This window comes from Meles meles, chromosome 8 (genome assembly GCF_922984935.1).
Source record: "Meles meles chromosome 8, mMelMel3.1 paternal haplotype, whole genome shotgun sequence".
NCBI classification, from domain to species: Eukaryota; Metazoa; Chordata; class Mammalia; order Carnivora; family Mustelidae; genus Meles; species Meles meles.
The window spans coordinates 58,080,993-58,094,308 of NC_060073.1; the positions used below are offsets into that span (position 1 = coordinate 58,080,993).

Sequence of the window (13,316 nt, forward strand, 5' to 3'; positions counted from 1 at the left end):
GAAACTTACAAGGAAGAGAATTGTGGGAAACAGAGTGCTAGCAAGGTCACAGTGCAGTCACTCACCAAGGCACATTTTATCAGGGGTGCTTGTCCAAGTGAGAAACACAATTAATCCTCAGTTAACACTTTAAGGAATTAAAGACACATTATTTAATTAATTGATAGTAAATGAACCAAATAATAAATGAACTTGAAATTCCATCAGGGTATTTTATTTTTTAAGTACAACAAAATGACAACCTGTAATTTTATTTTTCTACAAATTGGTTTAAAGAACAAAGGGAGAGTAAAAAAACGTACAGGAAGATAATCAGCTCTAAAAGTTATTAAAATACATTATAATTTTGTAGTGATGAAAAATCTTGTGATACTGGTTCAAGAACAGACAAACCAACTATAAAAATGAAAAGAGACTCTTGTGCAAATTGAAATTTAATATGAAGAAAGAATATATGAAAATCAGTTCTGAAGTAATGAGTTATTAAGTCATTTATGTTATTAAATAAGTTAGAAATATAAAGATAGTTAATTTTCTTACCTCTCACCTCAAAATAAATTGTAGTGAGATTGGAATTAAAAGTAAAACGTAACAAACACACACCCCAATAACAATATAGATGTTGGGATGTTGATATATAATAAAGTTAGGCAGTAGCCCTAAGTTGGAAAGTGATAAAGTCATGTGTCATAGGTAATATAATCAGTATTGATTTCATTTAAAAATTTAATCTGCCATATGAAAATAAGGTAAATATAAAGGGCTTAAAGCAAAGTGTTAATGTGTCAAGTGTAATCAAAAACTCATTCTATGAGACTTTTAAGAAGCTAGGCAGAAACTTGAAGAGGAGACAGGAAATCAGTAAACACCATAAAAATAAAGAACATGACCTATTCAATCAGTAACGTACTATCTGATGATCCTACTTTTTCTAAACATAGAACCTTTAGAAATTTTTCAAATATGTACAAAACTGATTCATAGAAATGTCACAACATTGATTCTGAATTTAAAATAACTAAAATATTATATATGTTCAAATTATGAAAGATCAAATGCAAAGGAAAGATTCTAGTACATTTAAAAAGGAATAACATATCCCATATACACATATCTCTAAATTTAATAGCAAGTGAAACAATTGTCTGTGAAATGATACACAATGCCGTACCATTTACATGAAATAAAAAAATTATACTCCTAAACCCCTTAGAAATTATTGAGTGTGAAAAGATCACTTTAGATTTTAAGAAAGATAAAAAACATGTAGTGGTCATTCCCGTCTCTGAGGATAAGACAAAACTGGAAGTGGATGGGGTAAGATTCACAGGTCATTTCAAAATAAATGTCTCATGTATTTGATTAAGAATAACATTCAACATAAATAAGCCTCAGTAAAAATGGTTTTTAATTCCATGCTGTGAGAACATTTGTTGGATGTTTCCTTGTCTTACTTTTGCTGAAGGGAGGGAAAAGTAGGACTTAAAAATGGGGGGAGAAAAAAAGCACTGCAAATGAAATGATGGTGAGGGTCATTGCTTGGACTAACCACTCTCACACAGAGTGAAGTAATACAAACAGTTCTTCCTTCCAAGGAATATGTCCTTGAACTTGAAATATTTTAAAGATTATTCAAATCATAGAATCAACAATGGGACAAGATCAAATGCTCTGGAATATAGTTTGGCAGCACTAAATTTAAACAGAGAAAAAATCTCAAAAAAGAGCCCACATTTTCCCTGCTAGGTCAAAATTCTTGGTAAACAGAAGCAAGAGTACCTACTTTTTAGCAAAGACACGGAGTACTCGCTCTCGAATCTGTTTGGTCCTTACACCATAAATGATGGGGTTGAGTGAAGGTGGGATAACCAAATAGAGGTTGGCAACGAGAATGTGAATGTAGCGTGGTATGTTGTGTCCAAATCGGTGAGTGAGGAAGGAGAACACTGAGGGGATATAGAAAACACAGATGACCCCAACGTGAGAGCCACATGTGCTGAGTGCTTTTAGCCGAGCATCCTGTGATGGGAGGCGGAAGACAGCTCGCAGAATGTAGACATAGGAGATACAAATAAGGACCAGGTTCAGCAGAAAGAGAGAGACCACAAAGAGCCCATAGATGGCATTGATACGGATGTTTCCACAGGACAGTTTTGCGATGCCCATGTGCTCACAGTAGGAATGAGATATTACACGAGCCTGACAGAAGGGCAGGCGATAGATGAGATAGACTATGGGAAGTGTAAACAGAACTGGACGAAACACAATGCACACGCTGATGCCCACCAGCACCCGGGATGTCAAGATGGTTGTATAGTGGAGTGGAGCACAGATGGCCACATAGCGGTCAAAGGCCATGGCCACCAGGACCTCGGCCTCCATGCCAGTGAAGGCATGAATCAAAAACATCTGGGTCACACAAGCCCCAAAGTTAATCTCATGAGCATCAAACCAGAAGATACCCAGCATGCGGGGCACAGAGGTTGTGGAAAGGGCCAAATCGAAAGTTGAAAGGAGGGCCAGGAAGTAGAACATGGGCTCCTTCCGCAGGCTCTGCTCCATCTTGATGACCAGCAAAATTGTGGCATTGCCCAGTAAAGCCACAAGGTAAACCGAGCAGAAAGGCAGGGAGATCCAGGCATGAGCCCCTTCCAGACCCGGGATTCCAACAAGGAAGAATGTGGTTGGATGAAAAGTACTCCTGTTGGGATAAAACATCCTCCCAAATGATAGAGAAGGAGATGTCATTCCTACAAAGAGGTGAAAAATGTTTGAAGGTGATCAGGAAAATAACTAGCTTTGTCCTTCAATATATAGTGAAAATGAAAAAGGGCTTGTTAATATATTTTGTTATTATAAGCCAAGCCATACTCATTAAATAGGCCACTCTCAAAGAATCCAATCTTCTTTTTTTTAACCTGCAAGGCTTATCAACAAGCCAATGGCAAAATTTTAAGACACAGAATGTGCTATTAAATATGGAACAATTTTGTCTGCTCTATACCTTTTGTAAAGCTCCTGTCTGAAGAGAGATATGCAAAAACTCAAGGATGCACACATGGAAATGCAGATATAATCCAAGAGGCGACAGACCAGCTAGAAGCAACGTGACAGGCAACAGATGTACAAGACACTTTTGTAATTAGGAAATGCAGAAATTATCTAATGATTCATTCATCAATTATTGACATAGAGAAAATGCCAAGATCCGGCCAAACATTCTGTCCAAGATAAGCAGAATATCAGAAGTACATTGCCACAATCAAAAGCACAGACTAGGGGCACCTGGGTGGCTCAGAGGGTTAAAGCCTCTGCCTTCAGCTCAGGTCATGATCCCAGGGTCCTGGGATCAAGCCGCACATCGGGCTCTCTGCTCAGCGGGAAGACTTCTTCCCTTCCTCTCTCTCTGCCTGTCTCTCTGCCTACTTGTGATCTCTGTCTGTCAAATAAATAAATAAAAATCTTAAAAAGAAAAAAAAAGCACAGACTAGGTCATCCACCTCTATACTTGAAACATCCCAGAAAGAAAGATAACGATAAACCTTTTATTTATTTTTGTTCATGTCTCTGTGTTCCCAAGACCAACCCATTGCATAGCTATCGCATTCTAGAGTGTTAAGGAAATGGTGATTTCTAGCAGTATTTGAAAGCTTCTTCATTTACTCTCCATGCCATATCAGTTCCTCTGGGAAAACCTGCCAAGTTTACAACTGCTACAGAATGAGCATGTCCTGCGTTCCCCCCTTCTGCCTGATGAGCTAGGAATGTGGGTAAAAGACTGCCTAGAAGGCTACAGCAGGCAGGAACCAGAACAAGGCATTTTGAGCAGCACAAAACTGTCTGGAAAACAAAGTCTGTACAGAACTGCTCTCTGTAGTTTTTTAAAGGGCACAGAGAAGGTGGCTTTTTCAATGCCTTCAAAATGATGAAGCACCTAGTCACTCATAAGCTCAAATAATGAAATAAATGGACATTCTCTAGGTCTCCACCTTGAGACAGCGTGGTTCGAGATCAGAAATAGTAACACAGACTTCAGTTTTTATCTGTTATATAGCTTCATATTTCTCTGGGAAGCATAACAAGGTAAAAAAATGTTATATGCATTGTAAGATTAGATGTGTGTGTGTTTGAGGAGGGGAGATAGAAGAGCTGTATTTTGCAATGTCTCCCTTATTTGTGCTTTTTTAAGAACTGAAACTCCAGGTAACAGCCACTGTCCAGTAGTGGGATGCTAGCCAGGAACCAGCCTTCTAACCCCCAAACACCTGCCTTGGGTTTCTCTCTGAAAATAAATTCTCAATAACATGGCACTGCTCACCTCAGGTTTTCACTGTTCTTCAGAGGTCCATCTCATTCATTCCCTATAATCCCCAGCAGAAACAGAAATGATACTTTATCGACCAACTATGTAATCATTCTTCAATGCATTTTTAAATGCCTTGGATTGTCTAGATATTTTTAAAGATACCCAATCTCCATTTAAAAGTTGCAAGGTTAAACTTAAAACAGTAAAAAAAAAAAAAACAAAAAAAAAACAACAAACCCACACAAAAACAAAAAAAAACTACAAAGAAAAAAATTTTTCAGTAAAAAAAAAAAAAATATATATATATATATGTATATATATATATGTTGCAAGTTTCTTCCCCCATTAGATCCAGAAATTGGACCACATGATGCATATCATATCATATCATATCATAACAAGCCAGTAGCTCTTCTCAGCCACCTTTAACCATCTCCCTTTCATTTAACTACAGTACATACTGAAATCAAAACCACATTAATCTTTGATGATTCATTCCTCCATAGGAAGAGACACAAGGAAAATCTCAAGTAGCACAGCTCTGTGTGCTTTTCTTAAAAAAAAAAAAAAAAAAAAAAAAGAACAGTTCAAGGAGAATCATTTTATACTGAGGTTTTAGTTGCTTATAAAATTAGAGCTCGTTTTCTAGTATAAATTGTGCCCTGGGACCGAATCCTCTGAGACTACTGGCAAAAGTCTTGACTATGATTTAGAGAAAGAGAAGCCTAAGAAAAAGTGACATGAATAGAAATTCATAGGGAGAAAACTGCAAATGTGGGACAAAAATACACAGATATTATCATTACTATATGATATAAAGATAGATACATCCTATCTCTTTTAAGTAATATTTTGCAGCCTAATTCTATGGATTATTGTTTCTTAGATTAAAAAAAGATACTTAATCCATATTCTACATTAAAAAATAATAACCTGGGGTGCCTATGTGGCTCAGTGGGTTAAGCCTCTGCCTTCATGACAGAGATCATAAAGGTCATGATCTCAGGGTCCTGGGATCGAGTCCCACATCTGCTCAGCAGGGAGCCTGCTTCCCTCTCTCTCTCTGCCTGCCCTCTGCCTGCCTCTCTGCCTACTCGTGGTCTCTCTCTGTCAAATAAATAAATAAAATCTTAAATAATAATAATAATAATCACCTGGCCTAGGAGACCAAATTTCTTTCCTTTTTAAGATTTTATTTATTTATTTGACAGAGAGATCACAAGTAGGCAGAGAGGCAGGCAGAGAGGTGGGGTGGGGATAAGCAGGGTCCCTGCTGAGCAGAGAGCCCAATACGGGGTTTGATCCCAGGACACTGAGATCATGACCTGAGCCGAAGGCAGAGGCTTAACCCACTGAGCTACCCAGATGCCCCGGGAGACCCATTTTCAACCTGAGTACTCACAATCTCCCTGCATGGACCTGATCACGTTTTCTTTGTGTTTTTGAGATCTTTAAATATCCCATAGTGATTACCGTAGTTTGGTAGAAGAAAGGATGAGAAGGCATGCAAATATATTTATGTATTATCAGTCAACTAAAAGAAAAGTTCACTATTGATACTCTGGTAACATGTTTGTTTGTTTTTTTTCTTTTCTTTTTTTCTGTTGCCATGTTTTGCTATGCAAAACAAAACAAAACAAACAAGTAATTGAGTTGATTTAAATTTGGCTTCTTGACTGAAAGAGTAGCCATGAACTATCCTAACTACCAGCCACTGTATGGGGATCTCCTTTGGTATTTATTCTGTTGAATGATGACCTTCTGACATGTAAGTGTGTGGAAATCCGAGGGGGCTTGATGTTGCCCACATCTCTGAGACTCGAGTTCTGTGAAAGTTGCATTTTCGTTGATGACACCCAACATGCTTCAGCTTCAGTGTCTTTGCATTTGCTGTTCCCTCTGCCTGGAAAGCTTTCCCACAGCCTCACCCCATTCCAGATTCCACATGACTTGCTCCAACTTCCCTTACCCTTACCTAAAAATCACATTCCTGACAATGTTACTTAGAATGACTAACTCTCACCATCAGCATCCTCTCCAACATCCCAGCCTTATATGTCAACACAGTTCATTTTTGTCATCTACGTAGTTTTTTATTCTGTTTCTTGTCTTTTACTGTCCATGCTGTTTACTACTCTATAGGCAGTGCCTAAAATGGCGCCTGACACATAGTAGATGGCAGGTGCATAGTTGTTTCAATTCATCAGTGAATGAATGATAAAACTGACGTATCCATTTGAATGTCCAAGGTCAGCTCCTGTTACTCATCGAAAACCCTCTAGAATGGAAGCTTAAACACTCAACTCTACCTCCCCATGTGAACTACTCTTCTTTTTCTGTTTCTGTCTCTTCATCAGTAAAAAGGGTTGATATATGATGTTAGGACTGTAGGACACTGAATCTCATTTGACGAATGTCCCCATTTTACAGGTTTCAAAATTGAGATTGAAAGGATAAGGCAATTCGACATGGCTTTAAATAAGTAGTCAGGAAAGGAGTGATAAAATGACTAGCCTCTGCCTTCTGGATTTTTATTCCTACTTTCCACTACTGATGGGAAACCTCCGCTGGGATGACACGATAGGTTTCTGTATGATTCAAAAAAGTATGCATTTCCTTACTTCAGGATAGTGCAATTATGCTAAACATTGAGTCATTATGATGCAATTTTAGCATACTTCTTACTTTTTAGCTCTTCAGTTTTAATAAATATTGACTCAATGTGGTAGTTACATGATACTAAAAAGATATACCCAGACTTAATATAATCATTAGCTTATATATATTTGGAGCCTGGACAAGCCACCCACTCCCTTCAAGAGGTTCAAAAGTAATAGCCTAAAACTGATTCCAGGAACCCTATTGGAAAAAATGTTTAAAAAAATTTACAAGACCAAACAATAATAATATTTAATCATCATCATCATCATTATTCCACTGGAAATATGCTATTCTTATATTTGGGAGCCAAGGTCCAGAATCAGGACATGGCCTATTGGAGTCTGGTATGTTCTATTCCACTAGAAAAGGAGTTAATCCAGATCTCAGAGCTTTCTTGCCCCCACTCTCCCTAGGGAATCCCAACACAGACCAAGTTACCACTCTAGAGGCTTGGCCACAGTATAAAAAAATCCTCCCACCAATGCAAAAGGAGATCAGAAGGTTGCTAGAGGAGACTTTCTAACTATTCCAGGAGTCCTGGTTGGTAAACAATGCTTTGGAAGTATGGATCCTTATCTGTGGCCAAATGAGCACAAGAAAAAGAGTGGTAGATTATAGGATAGGAGGGAGTAGGAAAACTTGCTGACTGAAAGCCGGGGATAAAGTAACTGACTGGGGCGCCTGGGTGGCTCAGTGGGTTAAGCCGCTGCCTTCGGCTCAGGTCATGATCTCAGGGTCCTGGGATCGAGTCCCACATCGGGCTCTCTGCTCGGCAGGGAGCCTGCTTCTCTCTCTCTCTCTCTCTCTCTCTCTCTCTCTCTCTCTGCCTGCCTCTCTGCCTACTTGTGATCTCTCTCTCTCTCGCTGTCAAATAAATAAATAAAATCTTTAAAAAAAAATAAAGTAACTGACTGTAAGAATGTGTGTCATAATCTCTATGTGCACGTGAGCAACTGCTGCGTTTATTTTATTTTATGTTATTATTCATCCCGTGTGCTAATCCCAGAGAGTTGTCAATCAACTGGAATTAATTTTCATCATTATATCTAGAAGCCAGCAGAATCCTAAGTTAGTCAGAACTGAAGGGGAAGGTTCTGTTGGTGATGATGGATAATGAGAAAAAGTAGCTAATTAAGTGTCCTCTATTATCTTTAGGTCTCCTACAGGACAGAAACTCTCTGGTAACCTGTAGATTGGGTCAACATACATTTCTGAAGACGTATGCATTACAAAATAGAATGCTCCTTCCCAATGACACCCAGTTCCACCTCTTCTCCTTCTTGTTGCTGGGGATCCCAGGAATGGAAACACTGCACATCTGGATCGGCTTCCCCTTCTGTGCTGTGTATGTGATTGCACTCATCGGGAACTTCATGATTCTGTTTGTGATCCACGCTGAGAGCACCCTACACCAGCCTATGTTCTACTTCCTGGCCATGCTGGCGGCTATTGATTTGAGTCTGTCCACAACTACCATCCCCAAGATGCTCGGGATCTTCTGGTTCAACCTCAGAGAGATCATCTTTGAAGCCTGCCTTGTGCAGATGTTTTTCATTCACAGCTTCACACTTATGGAGTCAGCGGTCCTATTGGCAATGGCTTATGACCGCTATGTGGCCATCTGCAACCCACTCCGATATAGCACCATCCTCACTAACCAGGTTGTTTCTGTGATTGGTGTGGGTGTGTTAGTGAGAGCATTTATTTTTGTGATCCCATTTGTATTTCTTATCTTGCGATTGCCCTTCTGTGGGAATCATGTCATTCCCCATACCTACTGTGAACACATGGGTCTTGCTCGCCTCTCTTGTGCCAGCATCAAGATCAACATCATCTATGGCTTATGTGCAATCTGTAACCTAGTCTTTGACATCATAGCCATTGCCCTGTCTTATGTTCAGATACTCTGTGCTGTTTTCCATCTTCCTTCCCGTGAAGCCCGACTCAAGTCCCTCAGCACATGTGGTTCTCATGTTTGTGTCATCCTTGCCTTCTATACACCGGCCCTCTTTTCCTTTATGACACATCATTTTGGCCAAAACATACCCAGCTATATCCACATACTTTTGGCCAATCTTTATGTTGTTGTGCCACCAATGCTCAACCCTGTCATATACGGAGTCAGGACCAAGCAGATCTATGACCGTGTGAGGAAAATATTATTACAGAAACAAAGAAAGGAAAAAGAATGACACCTATTACATGTTCAGTTCAATCTGAAATTTTATGAAACTCAAATCAGAAAGGTGCCTTCTCCAAGAAAGTATGTTAAAATATATATCTATATTGGCTCTATTCTGTAAGTATTCAAATGCATTTAATTTCCATGTGCTTTTCAGACCATTTCCCAACGTGCATTGTTGCATCCTCTTTGCCCCTTAAAATTTGATGTAATAGGTCATGTCATTTTGCTCTATTCATCTAAATATCTGATTGATATTTATATACCAACAGTTTTGAATGTATCCATTGCCACTGAATTAGTTGATATTTCATGGAGCTTCTTTTTTCTCTGAATATAACCACTTTCTGAGTGTGTATTTCATAACTGCAAGGTGCTGAGGATAAAATGATGACTATTCCACCTTCCCTGACTTTATGGAATTTATAGAGTTTAAAATTAGTCAGCAACTCAACTTATAAACATCTATCCTTTTTTTCCAGCTTTTTAATATTTTGATAAGTCAATTTGTCTCCATTTACAAGTATCAAAGACTATTTTTTTTGCCTTTTTTTAAAAGATTTTATTTGTTTATATTACAGAAAGCAAGAAAGCTCAAGCAGGGGGGAGCAGAAGGCAGAGGGAGAAACAGGCTCCATGCTGAGTAAGGAGCCCAATGCAGAGCTTGCTCGATCTCAGGATCAAGCAAATGAAGGTAGATGCTTAAAGGACAGAGTCACCTATGTGCCCCAGTCTTGCGTTTTTGAGGCAGATTGCTTTTTCCTATAGATGACCACCATATTAGCCCTTAAAGGTGCTGTTGCCACCCTTCCTGTTAGTGGTGACAGGTAAGGAAGATGGTACAAGTCACAGAAATCAGTTGCTTTCTTATACACTAACAATGTAACTGAAGAAAGGAATTAAGGAATCAATTCCATTTACAATAGCACCAAAACCTATTAGATACCTAGGAATAAACTTAACCAAAGAGGTGAAGGATCTATACTCTAGAAATTACAGAACACTTATGATAGAAATGGAGGAAGACACAAAGAGATGGAAAAACATCCCATGTTCATGGGCTGAAAGAATAAACGTTTTTAAAATGTCTGTGCTGCCCAGAGCAACCTACAGTTTCGATGCAATCCCTATCAAAATACCATTGATGTTTTCACAGAGCTGCAACAAATGATCCTAAAATTTGTATGGAACCAGAAAAAAAAACCCTGAATCACTGGGAGAATGCTGAAAAAGAAAAAAATGTTGTTGAAAAAAAAAAGAAAGAAAGAAAGAAAGAAAAACAAAGAAAAAAAAAATGTTGAAAAAGAAAACCAAAGCCGGTCACATCACAATGCCTGACTTCAAAGCTGTGATCATCAAGACAACATGGTTTTGGAAGAAAAACAGAAACACAGATCAATGAAACAGAATAGAAATCCCAGAAATGGACCCTCAACTCTATGGTCAACTAATCTTCAACAAGGCAGGAAAGAATATCCAATGGAGGATAAAAGGCAGTCTCTTCAATAAAAGAATTTATATTTAAATCAGTCTGACAACTTTCATATTTTAAATACACTACAAATGTCATGCATATTTAACAAAATTATTTTTTCTTAATTAAATCTCATATTTACTATCTTTTACTTCAACCCGAGATACAGATATTTCACAACAAAGATTTTCTTCTTTAGAATTTTTTTAATTTTTATTTATTTTTTTAATTTCTTTTCAGTGTACCAGAATTCATTGTTTATGTACCACACCCAGTGTTCCACACAATACATGCCCTCCATAATACCCACCACCAGACTCACCTAACCTCCCACCCCCCACCACTCCAAAACCCTCAGATTGTTTTTCAGAGTCCATAGTCTCTCATGATTCATTTCCCCCTCCAATTTCCCCCAAATCCCTTCCTCTCTCCATCTCCCCATGTCCTCCATGTTATTTCTTATGCTCCACAAATAAGTGAAATCATATGATAATTGACTCTCTCTGCTTGACTTATTTCACTCAGCATAATCTCTTCCAGTCCCAACCATGTTGATACAAACGTTGGGTACTCATCCTTTCTGATGGAGGCAGAATTTTTTAATCATGATTGGTAAGTCTTACTGGCTTTGCTTTGATTTTATACATAAATTTACAGTTACTTTTCCCATTGTCCTACAGATGTCTCAAATGTATCAAATTTTAGTATAAACTGGCTGTCTTACTGTTTTCTATTCATAAAGGATAAAAAAAATTAGTTCCTTTTTCTGCTTTCTGACATATACTATTGTTGGTTTAATTTACTTCTCATAAACTTTGAAGCTTATGCACATAAGGTTATTGCTTTCGAAAGTCAACATTCATTTAAATGTTTCGAAATACTTGCTATGTCTGTTGTTATTCATTCCTCTTGCATCTTTAAAATTTCATCTGTAATGATTTTACTCATGTCTGAAGAAATAAAACTTGAATATTACCTGATACACTTTTTCTGGTAGTGAGTTTTCTTTGCTTAAAAATAACCCTTTGTTTCATCTTCATTTTAAGGTTATTTAGAGGATATGGTATTATAAATTAACAAGGGATCTTCCAGATTTATAGAAATATGACTGATAAAAGTGGTCTATATTTAGCTTGTCCAATGTGATTTTTAAAGGTGTACACGTTATGATTTTATATATATGTTATGAAATGATTGCACAATTTCATTAGCTCATCCATCACCTCACATAGTTACCTTTTGTTTTTTGTAGTGAGAAAACTTAAGATTTACTCTAGCAAACTTTAACAATACAGTATTGTTAACTACAGTTGCCATGTTAGACATTAGATCCCAAGCACCTATTCATCTTATAATGGAAAGATTGTACCCGTTATGAATATTTCTCCTCCCTAGCCACCGTTCTACTGTCTGGTTCTATGAGATTGACTTTTTTAGATTCTATATAAAAATTAGACAATGTAGTATTTGTCTTTGTGTCTGGCTTATTTCACTTAACATAAACCCTCTTGGAAAGTTTTCTTTCTTTTTAAAACTAAGTAGTATTCCATTGTTTACATGTACCACAGTTTCTTTATCTATTCATTTGTCAATGGGTACTTAGGTTGTCTCCTTATCTGGCTACCATGACTAATGATCCAGTGAACTCAGGAGTGCACGTATTTCTTTCAGCTACTGATCTTTTTTTTTTTTTAAGATTTTATTTATTTGTTTGACAGAGATCAGAATTAGACAGATAGGGAGTTGGGGAGAGAGAAAGGAGGAAGCAGGCTCCCTGCTGAGCAGAGAACCCAATGCAGGACTTGATCCCAGGACCAGAGGCTTAACCCACTGAGCCACCCAGGCACCCCGAGCTACTGATCTTATTCCTTAAGGTATTTACCAAGAAGTGGAGTTGCATGATCATATAGTAGTTTTAATTTTTCTTTTTTTGAAAAAACATACTTTTCTCTATCGTGTCTGTACCAAGCTATTCTAGTCAAGAGATTAAGTCTGTTTTTTTTTTCAGAATAATAAAAATAGTATTTAATTCTTGACTGCCATTTATGTTGTCTTTAAGAATATTGTATCTGACCAGGTTGTCTTTCCTCTTTTCGTTTATGAATTTTCTTACTTATAGCTCCTCTATTTTCCCTTTACCTTTGATCAATTGAAATTTTAATGCATCTGGTGTGATGTAATTTTATATTATAGGCTGGTAACTATTTCAAACTTCTGATGTAAATATTTATACTTATTTTTGTAATTAGAAAATTGTCATTCATATATTTTACCCTCAGTTTGCTCCCAATCTTTAAGAGTCTCTCATGGTTTGTTTCCCTCTCATTTTTTTCCCCTCCCCATATGTTCCTCTGTTTTGTTTCTTAAATTCCACATAGGAGTCGAACATGTGATATTGCTCATTTTCTGACTGGCTTATTTAGCATAGCATTATACACTCTAGCTCCATCTGCAAATGACAAGATTGCATTTCAAGATTTCAAGATTTTTGATGGCTAAATAATATTCCTGTGTGTGTGTGTATCACCTCTTCTTCATTCATCAGTCGAGGGACATTTGTACTCTTTCCATAATTTGGCTATTGTTGATAATGCTTTTATAAACATCAGGAGGCATGTACTCCTTCAGAATCAGTATTTTTGTATCCTTTGTGTAAATAGCAAGTAATGTAATTGCTGGGTTGTAGGGGAGTT

General features: G+C 37.5%; 2 protein-coding genes across 2 annotated transcripts; one reads left to right on the plus strand and one right to left on the minus strand.

Moving 5' to 3' along the window:
- Positions 1-1,779: 1,779 nt before the first annotated feature.
- On the minus strand, positions 1,780-2,718 carry LOC123949174 (olfactory receptor 52J3-like). Its single transcript, XM_046016528.1, has one exon. It carries the CDS (start codon positions 2,716-2,718, stop codon positions 1,780-1,782), a length of 939 nt encoding a protein of 312 aa, XP_045872484.1.
- A 5,487-nt stretch (positions 2,719-8,205) lies between these two features.
- On the plus strand, positions 8,206-9,159 carry LOC123949092 (olfactory receptor 52E2-like). The gene has a single exon (XM_046016407.1). It carries the CDS (start codon positions 8,206-8,208, stop codon positions 9,157-9,159), a length of 954 nt encoding a protein of 317 aa, XP_045872363.1.
- The last annotated feature ends 4,157 nt before the right edge of the window (positions 9,160-13,316 follow it).

What these genes read in the sequence shown, in the direction of transcription:
- LOC123949174 (XM_046016528.1), bottom strand. Translation starts at nt 2,718, where the DNA reads ATGTTTTATCCCAACAGGAGTACTTTTCATCCAACCACATTCTTCCTT.
- LOC123949092 (XM_046016407.1), top strand. Translation starts at nt 8,206, where the DNA reads ATGCTCCTTCCCAATGACACCCAGTTCCACCTCTTCTCCTTCTTGTTG.